This window comes from Oncorhynchus kisutch, linkage group LG12 (genome assembly GCF_002021735.2).
Source record: "Oncorhynchus kisutch isolate 150728-3 linkage group LG12, Okis_V2, whole genome shotgun sequence".
Taxonomy (NCBI): domain Eukaryota; kingdom Metazoa; phylum Chordata; class Actinopteri; order Salmoniformes; family Salmonidae; genus Oncorhynchus; species Oncorhynchus kisutch.
This window is the reverse complement of record NC_034185.2, coordinates 8,040,112-8,065,011: the sequence shown is the minus strand read 5'-3', so window position 1 is coordinate 8,065,011 and position 24,900 is coordinate 8,040,112. Positions and strand designations below refer to the sequence as shown.

The following is a 24,900-nucleotide window of genomic DNA, read 5'->3' as shown; positions in this document are numbered from 1 at the left end:
CAACAATATTACAAAAAGTACTTGGGTCGTGAAATGTGTTTTAACCAATTTATGTTGTCTAATATAGTGTGTCAAATTTTTTTAATCATATTTTTAATCCAAATATGTATTACGTAATAAAGAAAAATGACCCTAGTCTGAGTCTACCATAATTGTTTGTTGTTATTCATATTAACTGCCTGGTTGAGCACAGTTCTACAAAATCATAGCTTTTTTGCCTTTTTTTGTTGTTGCATTTTAACAATTTATTTTCATATTCCTTACTCTTCACAGTCTCTAGTACCACGAATGATGCAATATGAATCCCTCACAAACGGAATTCCTGGCTTTAATCCCATATCTTCGGTGACTGATTTGGAGTTTCTTACAGCCCTCGAAGTGGGTAAAGCGCCACAACATCTAACTGCAGCAACCTAAAATGATACAAATATTGTCAATTGATACAGGAGGGATGGGGGGAGTTGACCAATCAAATTCAACAGAATATTTTCTTCATATCCACTTCGAAATCCATTGTCAAAACATGCTCTACCAGCCGGTTGACAATTGGGTTAAAGGGTTATAAAGTGCAATAATGTATTCATTATTTTCTTATATGATTTTGCAGCGAATTCAATTTATAATCACCACAAATAGACGGTAGACCTTTTTGAAAATTGGACAAAGTGCGCATCCTCGTGTCAGACATCGGAACTGCAAGTGTCCTGATCACATGATGATATCCGTGGATCACCTGACCCAAAATTGGCCCTCCCTTATTGGGCTTTTGTATATTTTCAGGAAGCTTCACCAAATAAGCATGTTTCAATAGTTTTTAAGTGGATGAGATTATACAGTTTTCTTTCTTTTTGGGTTACTCTTCTATTTCTGAAACATTTCTCACGAGACGCAGGCAACCGAATCTGTTTTGTGCAGATTGTAAAATAGCTAGCTAGCACAGTCATGCCGTCGTATGATCTGACATTGTATTAGAAGTTAGCCATTAGTTAGGTTTTCTCTGCTTTAGACCACCCTTACATTTTGCAATGTCTTCTATCCTGGATGAATACGAGGACTCGCTGAACAGCAGGCACCCTGTGCAACACAGTAGCCGCCTGTCTGCTGCCAACATCGGCATGACACACTCCGGTACTGGGGCAAGGCTACGGGCCTCTCGATCGGGTTTTGTTTATGATAAGGCTAGTTGGGACCATCATTATGGTTGAATCTGTGCACCGAATTACTTTCATATAGCTAATATAAATCTTTATCTGTATAATGTTAGCTTGATACCGATTTGATCATATGGAATTGATTATGTTGGCAACGATGATGATTGACATACGTGATTAATGATTTGTCGTAGGGTTCGTGAATGTGAGACTGGAGGAGGAGAAGCCGATATTCAACAAACAGAGGATTGATTTCTCACCCCCAGAGAAGATCAACCACTTTGCTGTGTGCAACAATCAGCTATGCATGAGTTTAGGGAAGGACACTCTGCTGAGGTAGGGGACTCTTTTTTATCTGCAACACCCTCTAGTGATCCAGCGTTATCATGGTCTTGTGAATCTCCCTGTCAGCCATGCCTGTCCATTCCACTCTGTAAAACGAGCAGAATGTGTGAAGGGTGCAGTTTGTATCTTGATGTGATCTTCTAAATGATGGGATTAAAGGCTAAATGATGGGATTAATTAAAGGCTAAATTATGGGATTAAAGGCTAAATGATGGATTAAGTGTTGATCATGTCAGTCATTCAGGGTGATTAATGTATAATTGTGGATTTATGTAAGGATGATATTTCATGTCTTTAAATGTATCTTCTGAAATAGCTTTGTGTGTTTTCACATAAGATTGTATACCATATTGGTATCTAAGATGAGTAAATTTGACTTTATAAAGGAGTTTATTAAGATTTCCCCTGTATGTTGTTCCAGGATTGACCTTGCTAAGCCAGACCGGCCCAACCAGGTAGAACTGGGGAGGAAGGAGGACAGCAGAGTACACAAGCTCTTCCTGGACCCCACAGGTGAGAACCAGGGAGCTCTTTCAGGACCTCACAGGTGAGAACCAGGGAGCTCTTTCAGGACCTCACAGGTGAGAACCAGGGAGCTCTTCCTGGACTCCACAGGTGAGAACCAGGGAGCTCTTCCTGGACCCCACAGGTGAGAACCAGGGAGCTCTTTCAGGACCTCACAGGTGAGAACCAGGGAGCTGTTCCTGAACCCCACAGGTGAGAACCTGCACAGTATTCCCAGGCAGTAGCAACAGTGCGAATTTAGATCGTTAGAAAGCATTTGCCAAAAGCCCCAAAATACACCTGAATGGATTTCTGCAAATACTGTAAATACTGTATGTAAATATCAAGGGAGTCGTCTTACAGTTGTGAACTTTACTTTCCTATTGATCAAACAACCATGAAAAGGTAGTCTGTCTCTGTCTGTCCGTCTGTCCGTCCTGCTTATGCACATCAAAAACTAATGTTAGCAAAAAATCAAAACTTTTTTTTGTTGTTGTCCGTCAAAATGTCACTGATAAAGATGGGTAATAGTAGCCGGCTCGCCCTTCTGCAGCTTGCCTGCTAATGCTAATGCTTGTCCCGCGTTTTGACAACTGAAAGGGAAATTGCCTGCCCTCCTATTTGATCAATGCTAAATGCATTTGGTTTACAACTAGGACATATACTAACTTTGGATAACAGTCGTTTTAAGTTCAACATAGCTAGCGAAGTGATATAAACTCAGCATAAAAAGGAACGTCCTCTCACTGTCAACTGCGTTTTATTTTCAGCAAACTTAACGTGTGTAAATATTTGTATGAACATAACAAGAATCAACAACTGAGACAAACTGAACAAGTTCCACAGACATTTGACGAACAGAAATTGAATAATGTGTCCCTGAACAAGGGGGGAGGGGGGGGGGAGCAAAATCTAAAGTAACAGTCAGTATCTGGAGTGGCCACCAGCTGCATTAAGTACTGCAGTGTGTCTCCTCCTCATGGACTGCACAAGATTTGCCAGTTCTTGCTGTGAGATGTTACCCCACTCTTCCACCAAGGCACCTGCAAGTTCCCAGACATTTCTGGGGGGAATGGCCCTAGCCCTCACCCTCCGATCCAACAGGTCCCAGACATGCTCAATGGGATTGAGATCCGGGATTTTTACTGGCCATGTCAGAACACCGACATTCCTGTCTTGCAGGAAATCGCACACAGAACGAGCAGTTCGGCTGGTGGCATTGTCATGCTGGAGGGTCATGTCAGGATGAGCCTGCAGGAAGGGTACCACATGAGGGAGGGTCATGTCTTCCCTGTAACGCACAGCGTTGAGATTGTCTACAATGACAACAAGCTCCATCTGATGATGCTGTGACACACCGCCCCAGACCATGACGGACCATCCACCTCCAAATCAATCCCACTCCAGAGTATAGGCCTCGGTGTAACGCTCATTCCATTGACGATAAACGCAAATCCGACCATCACCCCTGGTGAGACAAAACCGTGACTCATCAGTGAAGAGCACTTTTTGCCAGTCCTGTCTGGTCCATCTTTATTTAATTTATTTATTTACCAGGAAGCGACGGTGGATTTGTGCCCATAGGCGACGTTATTGCCGGTGAGGTGAGGACCTGCCTTAACAACCCATTTGCGTCCAAGCTTTAACTTCCTGACTGATGTCTTGAGATGTTGCTTAAATATATCCACTTAAGTTTCCTTCCTCATGATGTCAGCTATTTTGTGAAGTGCACCAGGCACTCCTGCAGCAAAGCACCCCCACAACATGATGCTGCCACCCCCATGCTTCACGGTTGGGATGGTGTTCTTCAGCTTGCAAGCCTCCCCTTTATCCTCCAAACATAACGATGATCATTATGGCCAAACAGTTCTATTTTTGTTTCATCAGACCAGAGGACATTTCTACAAAAAAGTATGATCTTTGTCCCCATGTGCAGTTGTAGACTGTAGTCTGGCTTTTTTTATGATGGTTTTGGAGCAGTGGTTTCTTCCTTGCTGAGCGGCCTTTCAGGTTATGTCGATTTAGGACTCGTTTTTACTGTGGATATAGATACTTTTGTACCGGTTTCCATCTTCACAAGGTCCTTTGCTGTTGTTCCTGGATTGATTTGCACTTTTTACACCAAAGTGCGTTCTGTCTCCTAGAGAGTAACGTGTCTCCTTCCTGACCTGGGCGGTATGACGGCTGCGTGGTCCCATGGTGTTTATACTTGCGTACTATTGTTTGTACAGATGAACGTGGTATCTTCAGGCGTTTGGAAATTGAGTTTGAAGGTAGGCCTTGAAATACATCCACAGGTACACCGCCAATTGACTCAAATTATGTTAATTAGCCTATCAGAAGCTTCTAAAGCCATGACATCATTTACTTGAATTTTCCATGCTGTTTAAAGGCACCATCAACATAGTGTATGTAAACTTCTGACCCAATGGAATTGTGATACAGTGAATTAGAAGTGAAATAATCTGTCTGTAAACAATTGTTGGAAAAATGACTTGTGTCATACACAAAGTAGATGTCCTAACCGACTTGCCAAAACTATAGTTTGGTAACAAGACATTTGTTGAGTGGTTGAAAAACGAGTTTTAATGACTCCAACCTAAGTGTATGTAAACTTCCGACTTCAACTGTGCATATCTATATATTGAACTACATCTATTTATTCTGCCAACAATTCCTCACTTTCCATCATGGAATTTTGAGAAACAGAATACCTATTTTAAAACCTTTTTTAAAGCATATGAAGTTGGTTCTGTATCATTAACTGGGATTTTGATATATTTGACTGTCTGTTTCATATCTGCAAAGGAGTTAAAATGCTGTCAGTTCCACTTTAAATTGACAGTCTGTTGCCCATTGCCTGTCAAGGTTTTCATAGACGTATTTCTCAGGATATCACAAAGCTGTTTTTAATTATTTCTAATTGAGTAAACAGATGAAAAACCAAGAACCACAACCTAACTAAAGAAACATCTGGACCAAAAAATAAATTAAATTCCTTTAACTCTAACAGGTCTGTTAAGGTGTCTGTTGAAATAGAGGTCACGACGTGACAGTAAAACTATTTCAACAGACCCCTTAACAGACAGGTTTACTGTCACGTCGTGACCTCTATTTCAACCTTAACCTCTATCTATCTGTCTGTTATGACGTGACAGTAAACCACTGATATAAGCACCTTTCCAACCAGGAACGAGGGTTTCATATCTGTGTGTTATTGCTGTTTACCACATAGTGTTACATCTCTCAGTACTAGTTGTAACACTGGTCTCTCCTGGTGATCTGTCAGTACCAGTTGTAATACTGGTCTCCCCTCTCCTTCCCTGCAGGGTCCCACCTGGTGATTTCTCTCAGTACCAGCGAGTGTCTGTATCTGAACAGGAACACCCAGAAGGTGAGGTCTCTGTCCCGCTGGAGAGGACACCTCATAGAGAGTGTAGGCTGGAACAAGCTGCTGAGGACAGAGACCAACACTGGGCCCATCCTAGTGGGAACCAGCCAGGGAATTATCTTCGAGGCTGAGATCTCTGCTTCAGAGGGAAGCCTGTTTAACACCAACCCTGACCAGTACTTCAAACAGGTCAGTGATAGGATCTGACTATAAACATATGACGTTATCCTGTATATCTTCATGTACAGTACCAGTCAAAAGTTTGGACACACCTACTCATTCCAGGGTTATTCTTTATTTTTACTGTTTTCTACATTGTAGAATAATGGTGAGGGGATCAACATGATGAAATAACACATGGAATCATCTAGTAACAAAAGTGTTAAACAAATCAAAATATATTTTATATTTGAGATTTTTCAAAATAGCCACCCTTTGCCTTGATGACAGCTTTGCACACTCTTGGATTTCCCTCAACCAGCTGCATGAAGTAGTCACCTGGAATGCATTTCAATTAACAGGTGTGCCTTGTTAAAAGTTAATTAATGGAATTTCTTTCCTTAATGCGTTTGAGCCAATCAGTTGTGTTGTGACAAGGTATGGGTGGTATACAGAAGATAGCCCTATTTGGTAAAAGACCAAGTCTATATTATGGCAAGAACAGCTCAAATAAACAAAGAGAAACAACAGGCTATCATTACTGTCAGTCAATCCAGTCGCAAAAACCATCAAGCGCTATAATTAAATGAAACTGGCTCTCATGAGGACCGCCACAGGAAAGGAAGACCCATAGTTACCTTTGCTGCAGAGGATAAGTTCATTTGAAATCGCTCCACAATCACCTGACCTCAACCCAATTGAGATGGTTTGGGATGAGTTGGACCGCAGAGTGAAGGAAAAGCATTTTGTGGGAAGTCCTTCAAGACTGTTGGAAAAGCATTCCCGGTGACCACCTCATGATGCTGGTTGAGAGAATGCCAAGAGTGCAAAGTGTTCATCAAGACAAAGGGTGGCTACTTTGAAGAATCTAGAATATATTTTGATTTGTTTTACACTTTTTTTTTTTGTGTTTTTTTGTTGGTTACTACATGATTCCATATCTGTTATTTCATAGTTTTGATGTCTTCACTATTTTCCTACAATGTGCAAAATAGTAAAAAATAAAGACCAATCCTTGCATGAGTAGGTGTGTACCAACTTTTTGACCAAAAATAACAAATGCTGTTAATACTGTTCTCTTTTAAAAAAAAATTTATATATTGAATTTGAACCAGTGGAAAACTATGCTATTCAAACGAATCAATCCGTGCTGAGATGGTTACACTCCTTCGCGTGAACTTCTCTGCAGGCTGAAAGCTTTTAACAGCTTTCGCTATCGTGTTAGAAAGTACTTTTGCAAAACAAATCCTTTTATTATGCCCAGTAACGTGTTGAAATTGAAACACAGGTCCACTCCCTGGAGGAGGACGGGAGGCCTGCTCCTGTGTGCTGTATAGAGGTGGAACGAGGTCCCGAGTCTAAAGTCGTCATCATCGCCACCACCAGGAAGCGTTTGTTCCAGTTCGTAGGTCGTGTGGCGGAGGGGTCAGAGCAGCAAGGCTTCAGCGCCATCTTCTCTCAGAACCAGGTCTGTTAAAACAACAGGGCCGTGTTGGAAATCGGACCCTATTCCCTATATAGTCCACTACTTTTAGTCAGAGCCAATGAGCATACTTTCTAACTTGTTATAACCGTCTATGAACCCTTTATATCTTGTGAACATGGCTTTATAATGTGCTATGTCTACTACTAGGAGCTTCTGCCCAGCTTCCAGGAGTTTCCGTTTAACATGGGCTACAGTGAGATCACCTTCTACACCCCCAAGCTCAGGTCCTGCCCCAAGGCCTTCGCATGGATGATGGGTAACGGAGTTCTCTACGGTCAGCTGGACTACGTCAAGCTGGACTCGCTGCTCAGTGATGTGCAGGTACTGTTTTTATCATATATTTAGGCTAGTAATACTTTAAGGTTTGATGTGTTGTATTTATCATGTGCTCTAGTGGTAAACTCCCCACAGGTGATATGGGTCTATTTGTTACTTGTCTTTCAAAATAATTCTATTGTATTCTAGAAATTCATATTTCTGCTGCACTTATCATTCTCTCTCTGTCTCTCTCTGTCTCTCTCTCCCTCACTCGCGCTCTCTCTGTCTCTCTCTCTCTCTGTCTCTCTCTCTGTCTCTCTCTCTCTCTCTCTCTCTCTCTCTGTCTCTGTTTATTTTACCCCCCTCCCCCCATCAGGTGTGGGACTACACCCCAGACATAGACTTCAGTTTCAACAAGCCCATCTCTATCGTGTTGACTCAGTTCCACTTTCTACTCCTCCTCCCAGACCGCGTCAAAGCCATCTGCACCCTCAACGGGCAGGTGGGTACACACGCACGCAGACGGGCCTTTGCTGCTGCCAGGTTACTGTGGGGGCCGGGTTACATTATGGGGTCCTGGCCGGGTTACTGTGGGGTCCAGGGCCGGGTTACTGTGGGGTCCAGGGCCGGGTTATTTTTGACCAATCACAACACATTACTCTAGTGGGGACAATAAAGTAACCCCCCCCCCCCCCCCCCCCCCCCCCCCCCAAAAAAAATAACTATGTCCAGCAATCTATTCTAGGCTTGCTTTTGTGACTCACAAGCCTTTTTTTTATGTAGGGGCCCCAGCGGAGCACAGGTACTTTGCGTATTACCAGAGGCTGTCAGAAGCATATTGTACATAACTCATTTAATTAGCTAAATTTAAGGCTAATACTGCATTGAATTTATTACCTGAGAGATTGGCTCGGACATTTATCCCTATCTCAATCTAGAACAGGATGATCTATTTTAGTTGCCATTTGAATGGAGTTGATGGAGAGAGAGACTGCGACAGAGTGCACTGATTTAAAAGCAACGATATTTGACTGATTGTTTATTTTTTTAAAGGCTACAGCTGCAATTAAAATATATATTTAATCTTTACAATTAAAAAAACAAAGTGAAAACCAAAATCCAGATGGAGATGTGTAAATTAGATGTTTGGTCTTTATATCAGTGTAGGCTATGCTGCAGTAAATGTAGACCTACCGGTCACAAGACTAAAAGTTACCATGATAAAATGACAGCGCATTGTGATCTGCTCTCCATACTGAGACGGGCCACACCCCTCCCCCCGAGACGGGATGCCTGTAACCCCGGGAAAAAGGAGTGGTTCTGGACGGTAAATTCTGGTTCATTTCGTTAAGCGGGTTTCCGCCATTCAACCCGAGTCTTAACAGTCTTAGTGACAACTGCTGATTTTGGATTTGTCCAAAATGACATCCTATTCCCTATGTAGTGCACTTCTTTTGACTAGGCTCCCTTTATGAATACACTCATTTGATGTATGTGTATTGATTGATGAATGTCTGTTTTGATTGATTGACAGGTGGTGTACGAGGATGTGTTCCCTGATAAGTTCGGCACTCTGAAGAAGATGATTAAGGACCCAGCAGGAGGCCTGGTGTGGATCTACACTGAGAAGGCCGTCTTTAGGTTCGTTTTACAGTTTTGTTATTTCGTTTTTTAGTCAACTTAGCAGATGCTCCGTCTCAGAGAGACTTACTTACAATCAGTGCATTCAACTAGGATCAATAGAACGACCACGTCGCAGCCGTTGCTAGTTAAACCCTGTTCAACCTCTATCTGTGGAATCAGACTAGATCTGCCGTTGCTCGTTAAACCCTGTTCAACCTCTATCTGTGGAATCAGACTAGATCTGCCGTTGCTCGTTAAACCCTGTTCAACTTCTATCTGTGGAATCAGACTAGATCTGCCGTTGCTCGTTAAACCCTGTTCAACCTCGATCTGTGGACTCCGTGCTAGAAACAAAAGACATGTGAAAGACAAGTACAACAGTCCAGGGTTTTTCTCTCTCAATCCAGATACCACATCCAGAGAGAAGCCAGGGATGTGTGGCAGATGTACATGAGCATGAACAAGTTTGACCTGGCTAAGGAGTACTGCCGGGACCGGCCAGAGTGCATGGACATGGTCCTGGCTAAAGAGGCAGAACACTGCTTCCAGGACAAACGTTACCTGGAGAGCGCTAAGTGCTACGCTCTGACCCAGAACTACTTTGAGGAGATTGCGTTGAAGTTCATCGAGGCGAAACAGGAAGAAGCTCTGAAAGAGTTCCTTCTGAAGAAACTCAACAACCTGAAGCAGGTAGGATGTTTTTTGGTGACTTAGTCGGTCCAAAATGGCACCCTCTGGGCCCTGGTAAAAAGTAGTGCACTATATAGGGTTCTATAGGGCTCTGGCCTAAAGTAGTGCGCTATATAGGGAATAGGGTTCTATAGGGCTCTGGTCTAAAGTAGTGCACTATATAGGGAATAGGGTTCTATAGGGCTCTGGTCTAAAGTAGTGCACTATATAGGGAATAGGGTTCTATAGGGCTCTGGTCTAAAGTAGTGCACTATATAGGGAATAGGGTTCTATAGGGCTCTGGTCTAAAGTAGTGCACTATATAGGGAATAGGGTTCTATAGGGCTCTGGTCTAAAGTAGTGCACTATATAGGGAATAGGCTCCCGTTTGGGGCAGAGACATATTTTGTGTAATCTTTTGTAAGATGTGTTTTTACCTAATTTTGAATGGACTATGGACTGTATTTATGACTATGTTACCCCTGCTTGCAAACCAACGTTTGATTGATAAATTGAAACAGAGTGAGAAGACCCAGATCACCTTACTGGTCACCTGGCTGACTGAGCTCTACCTGAACCGCCTGGGGCTTCTCCAATCAGACGAGGGGAAACATGGGGTGTTCCAGGAGACGCGTGATGAGTTCCGGAAGTTCCTCAGTAGCTCCAAACACAAGGAGTGTCTCTATAACAACCGAACGACCATCTATGACCTGCTGGCTAGCCACGGCAACGTGGACGACATGGTCTACTTCTCTGTCATCATGCAGGTATCTTATGATGCAATTTATCCAGGGGTTAGGCTCAAATCTATTTAAATTCTAGTCAATTCAGAAAGTGAACCAAATCTCTCGCTCTCTCTCTATAATATTATTTAAACACAATACAACCACATGTGGATAATGCATTTAAAATCGAGGATGACAAAAAAAACGTTCCTTTGGGGGTCCTCTTTAAATAAATGTATCTAATCATTAACACAATAGTATATAGCAGGCTGAAGATTGACCGTCTCAGTGGGCTTGTGATGAGGTTAAGCCAGTTTGGGCGGGAAAGGTCGTGTTGGTTCAGTGGAGGGGTCATCGATGGGACAGTCAAGGAGAAATGAAGACAGTCTGAAAAAACTGTCCCGGGGATCTCTTGAACACCTGCTTCTCTGAATGTCCAGTCACTCCATTTGGAGCCTCTTCTCGGAATGTCCAGTCACTCCATTTGGAGCCTCTTCTCGGAATGTCCAGTCACTCCATTTGGAGCCTCTTCTCGGAATGTCCAGTCACTCCATTTGGAGCCTCTTCTCGGAATGTCCAGTCACTCCATTTGGAGCCTCTTCTCGGAATGTCCAGTCACTCCATTTGGAGCCTCTTCTCGGAATGTCCAGTCACTCCATTTGGAGCCTCTTCTCGGAATGTCCAGAGGCTCCAAATGGAGTGACTTCTCGGAATGTCCAGTCACTCCATTTGGAGCCTCGTCTCGGAATGTCAGGGAACTGTTCAGGGAATGCTCCTAACCACTGCCAAGACGTGGTCGCTTTTCGTGCACTTTTCTGCTGCTGGTTCTTAATTTCCATGAGTGTAGCACCCACCTGGGTGATGCCACTGCTGCAGAAAAGTGCACGAAAAGCCACCACGTCTTGGCAGTGGTTAGGAGCATTCCCTGAACAGTTCCCTGACCTTCTTCTGCTTCCTCTGGACACAGCCTGCTGTCCCTGACCTTCCTCTGGACACAGCCTGCTGTCCCTGACCTTCCTCTGGACACAGCCTGCTGTCCCTGACCTTCCTCTGGACACAGCATGCTGTCCCTGACCTTCCTCTGGACACAGCATGCTGTCCCTGACCTTCCTCTGCTACTTCTGGACACAGCATGCTGCCCTGACCTTCCTCTGCTACTTCTGGACACAGCATGCTGTCCCTGACCTTCCTCTGCTACCTCTGGACACATCATGCTGTCTTTGGTGTAATACTTCCAAACAGATTCAACAAAAGCCACTTTATTTGAATCCGAAGAGCCAACTAGCTAGCTAACTAACAAGCCTAAATACTTTTCATCGTGATTCAGAAACTCTGAGAGTCAAGACCATAGGATATGGTGATCAAACCCTAGATCAGCCAAAATCACACATACAAAGTATTACTAAATGGAACAAAAGACACCTAAAAGAAGATATGAACAATATTTACAGAGTTCGTCTAGGCTACCTTACGGTGCCATGGCAACCACGGAACCAAATTCCAATTCCACATTTTCCTAATTGAAAAGCATTGGAATTTCATTGTATTGCCTGAATTGACTGGAATTGAAATTGACCCCAAACCTGCTATTAATTCATGGTATTGTATTGTGGTATTGTATTATTGCTGCTCTCTTTTGGTTGTTTCGAACAGTGTTCATTTTGTCAATAACTATGATGATTAAATACTCAGCAGCGACCTATTTTTCCTGACTAAAACTATGTCGATAACGAGTCGAAATGTCCCGGGGGAAAAAAACGATGAACTATTACAAATGGCTTTTTCTTTTAGTCTACACATATTTGACAAGACGAGAATTCCACATGACACTAATGGACATTGAATTTGACATGAAGCTCCTTTTCATGCAGAATATTGGCTTTCTTTCAGTTGAGCTGATCTGCCGGCTCTCCCATACAGCTCCCAGGCGGCCACTTCGGTCACGCTCCCAGGCGGCCACTTCGGTCACGCTCCCAGGCGGCCACTTCGGTCACGCTCCCAGGCGGCCACTTCGGTCACGCTCCCAGGCGGCCACTTCGGTCACGCTCCCAGGCGGCCACTTCGGTCACGCTCCCAGGCGGCCACTTCGGTCACTCGTCAATCTTTCGAACTGATGTTAATCAAGGACACTGGATTTGTCACTGCCTTCAACTAGAAACAATGTTTACTCTCTCTTTCATGTAGGCTATTTTTGATTTGATCACAAAAAAACGTCATTTTCCCATCCATGTGCACTGTCATTCATTAATCTGTGTTCAATTTGTATTGATCACATGCACCGAATACAACTGGTGTAGACTCTACAGGGAAATGCTAGCTTATGAAAAATAAAATGGTAACTAACACGAGGAATAAAATAATATACACAAGAATGGAGCTATATACAGGAAATACCAGTGCCAGATCCATGTGCAGCTATATACAGGAAGTACCAGATCCATGTGGAGCTATATACAGGAAGTATCAGATCCATGTGGAGCTATATACAGGAAGTATCAGTACCAGATCAATGTGGAGCTATATACAAGGAGTACCAGATCAATGTGGAGCTATATACAAGGAGTACCAGATCAATGTGGAGCTATATACAGGAAGTACCAGATCAATGTGGAGCTATATACAGGAAGTACCAGATCCATGTGGAGCTATATACAGGAAGTACCAGATCCATGTGGAGCTATATACAGGAAGTACCAGACAAGATCAATGTGGAGCAATATACAGGAAGTACCAGACCAGATCAATGTGGAGCTACATAGGAAGTACCAGATCCATGTGCAGCTATATACAGGAAGTACCAGACTCATGTGGAGCTTTTTACAGGAAGTACCAGATCCATGTGGAGCTTTTTACAGGAAGTACCAGTACCAGATCCATGTGCAGCTATATACAGGAACTCCCAGATCAATGTGGAGCTATATACAGGAAGTACCAGTACCAGATCAATGTGGAGCTATATACAGGAAGTACCAGATCAATATGGAGCTAAATACAAGAAGTACCAGATCAATATGGAGCTAAATACAGGAAGTACCAGATCAATATGGAGCTAAATACAGGAAGTACCAGATCAATATGGAGCTATATACTGGAAGTACCAGTACCAGATCAATGTGGAGCTATATACAGGAAGTACCAGATCAATGTGGAGCTATATACAGGAAGTACCAGATCAATGTGGAGCTATATACAGGAAGTTCCGTACCAGATCAATGTGGAGCTATATACAGGAAGTTCCGTACCAGATCAATGTGGAGCTATATACAGGAAGTTCCAGACCAGATCAATGTGGAGCTATATACAGGAAGTTCCAGACCAGATCAATGTGGAGCTATATACAGGAAGTTCCGTACCAGATCAATGTGGAGCTATATACAGGAAGTTCCGTACCAGATCAATGTGGAGCTATATACAGGAAGTTCCAGACCAGATCAATGTGGAGCTATATACAGGAAGTACCAGTACCAGATCAATGTGGAGCTATATACAAGGAGTACCAGATCAATGTGGAGCTATATACAAGGAGTACCAGATCAATGTGGAGCTATATACAGGAAGTACCAGATCAATGTGGAGCTATATACAGGAAGAACCAGATCAATGTGGAGCTATATACAGGATGTACCAGATCAATGTGGAGCTATATACAGGCTGTACCAGACCAGATCAATGTGGAGCTATATACAGGAAGTACCAGTACCAGATCAATGTGGAGCTATATACAAGGAGTACCAGATCAATGTGGAGCTATATACAAGGAGTACCAGATCAATGTGGAGCTATATACAAGGAGTACCAGATCAATGTGGAGCTATATACAAGGAGTACCAGATCAATGTGGAGCTATATACAAGGAGTACCAGATCAATGTGGAGCTATATACAAGGAGTACCAGATCAATGTGGAGCTATATACAAGGAGTACCAGATCAATGTGGAGCTATATACAAGGAGTACCAGATCAATGTGGAGCTATATACAGGAAGTACCAGATCAATGTGGAGCTATATAGAGGGAGTACCAGATCAATGTGGAGCTATATACAGGAAGTACCAGATCAATGTGGAGCTATATACAGGAAGTACCAGATCAATGTGGAGCTATATAGAGGGAGTACCAGATCAATGTGGAGCTATATACAGGAAGTACCAGATCAATGTGGAGCTATATACAGGAAGAACCAGATCAATGTGGAGCTATATACAGGATGTACCAGATCAATGTGGAGCTATATACAGGAAGAACCAGATCAATGTGGAGCTATATACAGGATGTACCAGATCAATGTGGAGCTATATACAGGATGTACCAGATCAATGTGGAGCTATATACAGGATGTACCAGATCAATGTGGAGCTATATACAGGATGTACCAGATCAATGTGGAGCTATATACAGGATGTACCAGATCAATGTGGGGCTATAAACAGGAAGTTCCAGACCAGATCAATGTGGCACTACATACAGGGAGTACCAGATCAATGTGGAGCTATATACAGGAAGTACCAGATCAATGTGGAGCTATATACAGGATGTACCAGTACCAGATCAATGTGGAGCCATATACAGAATGTACCAGATCAATGTGGAGCCATATACAGAATGTACCAGATCAATGTGGAGCTATATACAGGAAGTACCTGTACCAGATCAATGTGGAGCTATATACAGGAAGTACCAGATCAATGTGGAGCTATATACAGGAAGTACCAGATCAATGTGGAGCTATATACAGGATGTACCAGACCAGATCAATGTGGAGCTATATACAGGAAGTACCAGACCAGATCAATGTGGAGCTATATACTGGAAGTACCAGATCAATGTGGAGCTATATACAGGAAGTACCAGTTCAATGTGGAGCTATATACAGGATGTACCAGACCAGATCAATGTGGAGCTATATACAGGGAGTACTCCCTGTATATAGCCTGTATATACCAGATCAATGTGGAGCTAAATACAGGGAGTACCAGTACCAGATCAATGTGGAGCTATATACAGGAAGTACCAGATCAATGTGGAGCTATATACAGGAAGTTCCAGACCAGATCAATGTGGAGCTATATACAGGAAGTTCCAGACCAGATCAATGTGGAGCTATATAGAGGGAGTACCAGATCAATGTGGAGCTATATACAGGAAGTACCAGATCAATATGGAGCTATATACTGGAAGTACCAGTACCAGATCAATGTGGAGCTATATACAAGGAGTACCAGATCAATGTGGAGCTATATACAGGAAGTACCAGATCAATGTGGAGCTATATACAGGAAGTACCAGATCAATGTGGAGCTATATACAGGAAGTTCCGTACCAGATCAATGTGGAGCTATATACAGGAAGTTCCGTACCAGATCAATGTGGAGCTATATACAGGAAGTTCCAGACCAGATCAATGTGGAGCTATATACAGGAAGTTCCAGACCAGATCAATGTGGAGCTATATACAGGAAGTTCCGTACCAGATCAATGTGGAGCTATATACAGGAAGTTCCGTACCAGATCAATGTGGAGCTATATACAGGAAGTTCCAGACCAGATCAATGTGGAGCTATATACAGGAAGTACCAGTACCAGATCAATGTGGAGCTATATACAAGGAGTACCAGATCAATGTGGAGCTATATACAAGGAGTACCAGATCAATGTTGAGCTATATACAGGAAGTACCAGATCAATGTGGAGCTATATACAGGAAGAACCAGATCAATGTGGAGCTATATACAGGATGTACCAGATCAATGTGGAGCTATATACAGGCTGTACCAGACCAGATCAATGTGGAGCTATATACAGGAAGTACCAGTACCAGATCAATGTGGAGCTATATACAAGGAGTACCAGATCAATGTGGAGCTATATACAAGGAGTACCAGATCAATGTGGAGCTATATACAAGGAGTACCAGATCAATGTGGAGCTATATACAGGAAGTACCAGATCAATGTGGAGCTATATACAGGAAGAACCAGATCAATGTGGAGCTATATACAGGATGTACCAGATCAATGTGGAGCTATATACAGGATGTACCAGATCAATGTGGAGCTATATACAGGATGTACCAGATCAATGTGGAGCTATATACAGGGAGTACCAGTACCAGATCAATGTGGAGCTATATACAGGGAGTACCAGTACCAGATCAATGTGGAGCTATATACAGGATGTACCAGATCAATGTGGAGCTATATACAGGATGTACCAGATCAATGTGGAGCTATATATAGGGAGTAACAGACCAGATCAATGTGGAGCTATATACAGGATGTACCAGATCAATGTGGAGCTATATACAGGGAGTACCAGATCAATGTGGAGCTATATACAGGGAGTACCAGTACCAGATCAATGTGGAGCTATATACAGGGAGTACCAGTACCAGATCAATGTGGAGCTATATACAGGGAGTACCAGACCAGATCAATGTGGAGCGATATACAGGGAGTACCAGTACCAGATCAATGTGGGGCTATAAACAGGAAGTTCCAGACCAGATCAATGTGGCGCTACATACAGGGAGTACCAGATCAATGTGGAGCTATATACAGGATGTACCAGTACCAGATCAATGTGGAGCCATATACAGAATGTACCAGATCAATGTGGAGCTATATACAGGAAGTACCTGTACCAGATCAATGTGGAGCTATATACAGGAAGTACCAGATCAATGTGGAGCTATATACAGGAAGTACCAGATCAATCTGGAGCTATATACAGGAAGTTCCAGACCAGATAAATGTGGAGCTATATACAGGAAGTACCAGACCAGATCAATGTGGAGCTATATACTGGAAGTACCAGATCAATGTGGAGCTATATACAGGAAGTACCAGTTCAATGTGGAGCTATATACAGGATGTACCAGACCAGATCAATGTGGAGCTATATACAGGAAGTACCAGTACCAGATCAATGTGGAGCTATATACAGGAAGTACCAGATCAATGTGGAGCTATATACAGGAAGTTCCAGACCAGATCAATGTGGAGCTATATACAGGAAGTTCCAGACCAGATCAATGTGGAGCTATATACAGGAAGTACCAGACCAGATCAATGTGGAGCTATATACAGGAAGTACCAGATCAACGTGGAGCTATATACAGGGAGTACCAGATCAATGTGGAGCTATATACAGGGAGTACCAGTACCAGATCAATGTGGAGCTATATACAGGGAGTACCAGATCAATGTGGAGCTATATACAGGGAGTACCAGTACCAGATCAATGTGGAGCTATATACAGGGAGTACCAGATCAATGTGGAGCTATATACAGGGAGTACCAGTACCAGATCAATGTGCAGAGAGAGGTATGATGTATTTGAGGTGTGTATATACACTACATGAGCAAAAGTATGTGGACACCTGCTTGTGTAACATCACATTCCAAAATCATGGGCATTAATATGGTCCCCCCTTTGCTGCTATAACAGCTGCCACTTTTCTGGGAAGGCTTGCCACTAGTTGGAACATTGCTGTGCGAACTTGCTTCCATTCAGCCACGAGCATTAGTGAGGTCGGGCACCGATGTGTGATTAGGCCTGGCTCGCAGTCAACGTTCCAATTCATCCCAAAGGTGTTCAGTGGGGTTGAGGTCAGGGCTCTGTGCAGACCAGTCAAATTCTTCCACACCGATCTCAACAAACCATTTCTTTATGGACCTCGCTTTGTCCACGGGGGCATTGTCATGCTGAAACAGGAAAGGGCCTTCCCCAAACTGTTGTACAAAGTTGGAAGCACAGAATGTTCTAGAATGTCGTTGTATGCTGTAGCATTAAAATTTCCTTTCAATGGAACTAAGTGGTCTAGCCCGAACCCTGAAAAACAACCCCAGACCAGAATTCCTCCTCCACCAAACTTTACAGTTCGCACTATGCATCCTGGTCTTCGCCAAATCCAGATTCGTCCGTCAAACTGCCCCAGATGGTGAAGCGTGATTCATCACTCCATAGAACACGTTTCCACTGCTCCAGAGTTCAATGGTGGCGAGCTTTACACCACTCCAGCTGATGCTTGGCGTTGCTCATGGTGAGCTTAGGCTTGTGTGCGGCTTTTGGCAAACTCCAAGCGGGCTGTGATCTGCCATTTTACTGAGGAGTGGCTTCTGTCTCGCCTCTACCATAAAGTCCTGATTGGTGGTTTGCTGCAGAGATGGTTGTTCTTCTGGAAGGTTCTCCCATATCCTCCTCTAGAACTCTGTCAGAGTGACCATTTGGGTTCTTGGTCACTTCCCTTGCCAAGGCCCTTCTCCCTCGATTGCTCAGTTTGGCCGGGTGGCCAGCTCTAGGAAGAGTCTTGGTGGTTCCAAACTTCTTCCATTTTTAAGATTGATGGAGGCCACTGTGTTCTTGGGGACCTTCAATGCTGTAGACATGTTTTGGTACCCCAGATCTTTGCCTTGACACAATCCTGTCTCGGCACTCTACTGACAATTCCTTTTGACATGGCTTGTTTTTTGCTCTGACATGCACTGACAACTGTCAACCTTATATAGACAGGTGTGTGCCTTTCCAAATCATGTCCAATCAATTGAATTTACTCCAAGTTGTAGAAACACTGTTATATTAGCCCCCTTTGACAGTTATGATGGAGAAAATCAGAGGTGTCAGGTTTGGAACATGCAGCCAAGGCTTTTTAGCCTATATGGTTATATATGGCTTGCATTGGTTACAATCTGCCACAATATCAATGTTAGCTGCTAAGGGATAGTAGACCTAGTTGGACAAGGATATCTGAATGTGCACGAGGTGGTCTCAATATTCATTATTAGGTCACTAATATGGCTGTGACTAAAACTAGACAAATTATCCATAGTTTTATGTCGACTGATAATAACTAAAACTAACAAAGGATGAAATTACTGAAATTGTACCTAAAAACGATAAAAGTTGTTTTTAAAGACTAAAACTAAATTAGGTGTTTTAAATTAACACCAGCCTTCTAATGGTACGGACATTTTATGACACTTTATTTTTGTAAATGAAAATAATGTGTTTTATCAGTTGCTTTTTTGACATTTTTCTGGGATTAAGAAAAGATAGATATCGATTCTTTCTCTCTAGGACTATGAGAGGGTGATCTCCCACCACTGTCAGCATGATGACTACAGCGCCGCCCTGGAGGTGCTCTCTAAGCACTGCGACGAGAAGCTCTTCTATAAGTTCTCCCCCATCCTCATGCAACACATACCTAAGAAGGTATTTGGATTTGGATTTTTAACCGCTTGCAAATTAACTGTTTATTATTATTATTATTGTCGTTGTCTGTTCAAGTTTGACATACAATACCATACTTTATCTTCAATTTTCATGGAAATTCATGGCCTGTAAAGTGCAGATTTGTTGTTTCGTGAATTATTAATTGAATTAATTAATTGAACAATAAATATACCTTTTTTTTAATAACCATAAAAGGTGGTGGATGCCTGGATCCAGATGGGTTCCAGGCTGGAACCTAAGAAGCTGATCCCAGCCCTGGTCAACTACAGTCAGATGGGTTCAACACAACAGGTCAACGAGACCATCCGGTACATGGAGTTCTGTGTCTACCAGCTCACTGTGACCGAAGAGGCCATACACAACTACCTGCTGTCCCTCTACGCCAAGTACAAACCCGATAGTCTCTTGTGGTACCTGGAACAGGTAGGTCCAAGGCTGTGGCCCTCCCAAATGGCACCCTGTTCCCTATATAGCACTTTACTTTTCACCAAGGACATGCAGACCAAATGTCTTGATAATTGTGAAATTGACTTTTAATTATTTATATAATGCGTGTTTATTTTATTCTTGTTTACTCTTAAGTGCCCTTGGGTATCTTGAAAGTAAATCAAATATAATATTTGATAATCTAATATTACAATATATTATTAATACATCTAATGTGTTGTTACTATTGACAGGCTGGGTCCCACTTGTCAGACATCCACTATGACTTAAAGTACGCCCTGAGGCTGTGTGCTGAACATGGTTACCTCCAGGCCTGTGTTCTGGTCTATAAGATCATGGAGCTGTATGAGGAAGCTGTCGATCTGGCCCTACAAGTGAGTGTCTTGGCTAGTTTTGATGAATATGTAGCTAACTTGATAATTTGATATTGCAAGATAAGAATGTGCAAATAGTGGGCTACACCATCAATATGTACAGACATTATCTCAATGTGTACAGACATGATCTCAATGTGTACAGACATTATCTCAATAAACACTACTGTTCAAAGTTTGGGGTCACTTAGAAATCTCCTTGTTTTTTAAAGAAAAAAAAAATTGTCCGTTTAAAATAACATCAAATTGATCAGAAATACAGTGTAGACATTGTTCATCTGGGTCCTGTTTCAAACTTGGTACATTGGTACCGCTTGCCGTATGGTAGCAGAGAGAACAGTCTATGACTTGGGTGGCTGGAGTCTTTTTTTAGAGACTTCCTCTGACACCGCCTGGTATAGAGATCCTGGATGTACTGGGCAGTACGCACTACCCTCTAACGCCTTACTGTCGGAGCCCAAGCAGTTGCCATACCAAGCGGTGATGACAGCACCCTCTAACGCCTTACTGTCGGAGCCCAAGCAGTTGCCATACCAAGCGGTGATGACAGCACCCTCTAACGCCTTACTGTCGGAGCCCAAGCAGTTGCCATACCAAGCGGTGATGACAGCACCCTCTAACGCCTTACTGTCGGAGCCCAAGCAGTTGCCATACCAAGCGGTGATGACAGCACCCTCTAACGCCTTACTGTCGGAGCCCAAGCAGTTGCCATACCAAGCGGTGATGACAGCATCTTGACTGGTTGCAATCTTGCTTTTTCTATAACTTCTTGAGGATCTTAGGACCCATGACAAATCTTTTCAGCCTTCTGAAGAGGAAGAGGCATTGTTGTGCCCTCTTCACGACTGTGTTGGTGTGTGTGTGGACCATGATAGAGCCATAGTGATGTGTACACTGAGGAACTTGAAGCTCTCGATCAGCTCCATTACAGCCCCGTCGATGTGAATGGGTGTGTGCTCTGCCCTCTGTTTCCTGTAGTCCACGGTCAGCTCCTTTGTCTTACTGACGTTGAGGGAGAGGTTGTTTTCCTGGCACCACACTGCTAGGTATCTGACCACCTCCCTATAGGCCGTCTCATCATCGTCGGTCATCAGGCCTACCACCTCCATGTCGTCAGAAAACTTAATGATGGTGTTGGAGTCGTGCTTGGCCATGCAGTCGTGGGTGAACAGGGAGTACATGAGGTGACTAAGCACGCACCCCTGAGGGGCCCCGGGGTTGAGGACCTGCGTGGCAGATGTTGTTGCCTACCCTTACCACCTGGGGGCGGCCCGTCAGGAAGTCCAGGTTCCAGTTGCAGAGGGAATTGTTTAGTCCCAGGGTTCTTAGTTTAGTGAAGAGCTTTGCGGGCACTATGGTGTTGAAAGCTGAGCTGTAGTCAATGAAAAGCATTCTCACATATAGGTGTTTCTTTTGTCCAGGTAGGAAAGGGCAGTGTGGATCTGTTGGGGCGGTGAATTGGACTGTGTCCATGGTATCTGGGATGATGGTGTTGATGTGAGCCATGACCAGCCTTTCAAAGCATTTCATGGCTACAGATGTGAGTTCTACAGGGCGATAATCATTTAGACAGGTTACCTTGGCATTCTTGGGGACAGGGACTATGGTGGTCTGCTTGAAACATATAGGATTTACAGACGGGGTCAGGGAGAGATTGAAAACATCATTGAAGACTCTTGTCAGCTCATGCTCTGAGAATCCGTCCTGGTAATCCGTCTGGCCCCGTGGCCTTGTGAATGTTAACCTGTTGAAAGGTCTTACTCACATCTGCTGCAGAGAGTGTGATCACACAGTCGTCTGGAACAGCTGGTGCTCTCATGCATGGATCAGTGTTGCTTGCCTCGAAGCCAGCACAGAAGGCATTTTGCTCATCTGGTAGGCTCGCTTCACTGGGTAGCTCGTGGCTGGGTTTCCTTTTGTCATCCGTGATCGTATGCAATCCCTGCCACATCCAACGACCGTCAGAGCCAGTGTAGTAGGCTCTGGCGGCAGGGTAGCCTAGTGGTTAGAGCATTGGACTAGTAACCGAAAGGTTGCAAGTTCAAATCCCCGAGCTGACAAGGTACAAAATCTGTCTTTCTGCCCCTGAACAGGCAGTTAACCCACCGTTCCTAGGCCGTCATTGTAAATAAGAATTTGTTCTTAACTGACTTGCCTAGTTAAATAAATAAAATAAAACACTTTGCCTGTTTTGATGGTTTGTCGTAGAGCGTAGCGGGATTTCTTATGAGCATCTGGATTAGTGTCCCGCTCCTTGAAAACCGTTTCTCAAGCGGCTGGGGCGTTTCTCCCGTGCTGTTTCTCCTTCCAGGTGGATGTGGACTTGGCCAAGACGTGTGCTGACCTGCCTGAGGATGACGAGGAGTTGAGGAAGAAGTTGTGGCTGAAGATCGCCTGTCACGTGGTGCAAGAGGAGAAGGATGTGAAGAAGGCCATGAACTGTCTGTCCAGCTGTAACCTGCTCAAGATAGAAGACATACTGCCCTTCTTCCCAGACTTCGTCACCATAGACCATTTCAAGGTAATACTGCCATCAAATATTTAGGATCCAAACAAACAAACAAACATACGAGACAGTATTAGACACTTAATATAATTTGGAGCTTGCACTTTTGGGGACTATTCTATTGTTTCCATTGTAACCAAACCAAATGTTTATAAGTATGTAATCTTGGCTCCCGAATCTCAGCTTCTAGTAAGTATTTGACATGTGTTTTTATGCCTCCCTCCCTCCCTGCAGGAGGCGATCTGCAGCTCTTTAGAGGAGTACAACCAGCATATAGACGAGCTGAAGCAGGAGATGGAGGAGGCGACGGAGAGCGCCAAGCGGATCAGAGAGGACATCCAGGAGATGAGGAACAAGTACGGGGTGGTGGAGAACCAGGAGAAATGTGCTGCCTGCGACTTCCCCCTCCTCAACAGACCCTTCTATCTGTTCCTCTGTGGTCACATGTTCCACTACGACTGCCTCTTCCTGGAGGTCAGTATGCAAAACGATTTTATTTGAACTTCCACCCGATTTCAAGAACAGTTTGCTTCCGATAGATATACCGGTAGGTTAGTAGCACATCCCTTTTTTTTTTTCCTCTTGAACTTAGACCCGATTTTAAGGAAGAGTTAGCCAACAATCTATTGCAGCAAACAGAGGGTCATTGGGTCATTACTGTGTATTTATTTGTAAATGTAGTACGCTACATACACAATGAAAAAGGCTTGGAGGAGGATATCCCCAAAAATGTATCACAACTAATGTGTCTTCCCCCCCCCCCCCCCAGGAGATTCAGTAGTTCCGTAGTGTTATCTTGTATGGAGCTCACATACTGTAACAGTGGATCTTTCCTCAGGTGACCCCTCACCTGTCCACCTACAAGCAGACTAAACTAGATGAGCTGCAGAAGAAGTTGGCTGCAGCCACTCAGACCTCCAAGTCTCGCCACCGCCCCGCCACCAAGGAGGAGGGGGGCGACACCGCCAGCCTGGGGAAAGGAAGCGCCGGGGTCAGCCGAGAGCAGATCAAGTCCGACATCGATGACATCATCGCCTGCGAGTGCGTGTACTGCGGCGAGCTGATGATCAAGTCGATCGACAAGCCGTTTATTGATCCACAGAAGTTTGAGGAGGAGAAGTCCAGCTGGCTCTGAAATGGACGGTTGGACCTGCCTGAAACTGGGCAGGTTTCAAATGGCGGACTTGAGGTGGCTGTCTGAATGGAACGGGTCTGAAAAAATTGAAATTGAAATAGACATGTCTTATTTCAGAAATGGCTGAAATGCACAACTTATGCTGTCTGAAATGAAATGGAATATCTCTCTGTGATAATGGGGATGTAGAGCCACCTCTGCACAGTGCCTGGTGATGGAGAGACACAGGGAAGGGGAAGAATGCAGGATCTCCTTGGTAACCTCTTCTCAAATGTTATTTGTCACATGCGCCGAATACAACAGGTGTAGTAGACCTTACAGTGAAATGCCGAATACAACGGGTGTAGTAGACCTTACAGTGAAATGCTGAATACAACAGGTGTAGTAGACCTTACAAATAATCTGGGTAGCCATTTGATTGGCTCCTCTGTGTCTCTGTAATATCATATATTCTAGTCTCTCGCTCTCTTTCTCTCGTTTTTCTGCTAAGCTTCGGACTGTACTGAGGCAATGTCAGTCTCTCTCACATTTCTTAATCAGACGTTACTACAGTAGAACAGTTCACCGTCTTTACAACTCAGATCTGTCTGAATTAACAAAAACAACTCTGAAATTGTCTCTGAAATGAGATTTGATAAATTCAGATGTATTCATCCCTAACTGGTATTTAGTGAATTCCACTGGCTAGAGACATGAATAGGACTATAGAATGAATGTAATGAATTAGTCTTGTTGTTATTTGTCAATTGTGACATCATGAGAACTCCCTTGTTTCATTGGCTGACAGTGTATTCTGTTGTGATTCTGAGATCAGGTCAATGCAACTACACTTTTGCTATGGTTTGCTAAATGCACTTATGAAAATTTAAACAAATGTTTAAAATCAAGTCTCTTTTT

At 43.6% G+C, this 24,900-nt stretch overlaps 1 protein-coding gene across 1 annotated transcript; it reads left to right on the top strand.

The window, feature by feature from the left end:
• Positions 1 to 742: 742 nt before the first annotated feature.
• LOC109882022 (vacuolar protein sorting-associated protein 18 homolog) lies at positions 743 to 24,890 on the top strand. Its single transcript, XM_020474124.2, has 16 exons — positions 743 to 1,128; positions 1,346 to 1,487; positions 1,918 to 2,009; positions 5,330 to 5,580; positions 6,839 to 7,018; positions 7,184 to 7,357; positions 7,671 to 7,796; positions 8,829 to 8,935; positions 9,325 to 9,607; positions 10,108 to 10,353; positions 19,386 to 19,520; positions 19,737 to 19,964; positions 20,222 to 20,362; positions 22,674 to 22,883; positions 23,103 to 23,342; positions 23,707 to 24,890. Exons 1-16 carry the CDS (start codon positions 1,026 to 1,028, stop codon positions 24,001 to 24,003), a joined length of 2,955 nt encoding a protein of 984 aa, XP_020329713.2. The 5' UTR covers positions 743 to 1,025; the 3' UTR covers positions 24,004 to 24,890.
• The last annotated feature ends 10 nt before the right edge of the window (positions 24,891 to 24,900 follow it).

Excerpts from the sequence above, each read along its gene's own strand:
- LOC109882022 (XM_020474124.2), top strand. The coding sequence starts at position 1,026 with ATGTCTTCTATCCTGGATGAATACGAGGACTCGCTGAACAGCAGGCAC. Across the intron at positions 1,488-1,917 it reads GGGAAGGACACTCTGCTGAG|GATTGACCTTGCTAAGCCAG; the intron begins GTAGGGGACTCT and ends ATGTTGTTCCAG. Across the intron at positions 20,363-22,673 it reads CTGTCGATCTGGCCCTACAA|GTGGATGTGGACTTGGCCAA; the intron begins GTGAGTGTCTTG and ends TTCTCCTTCCAG.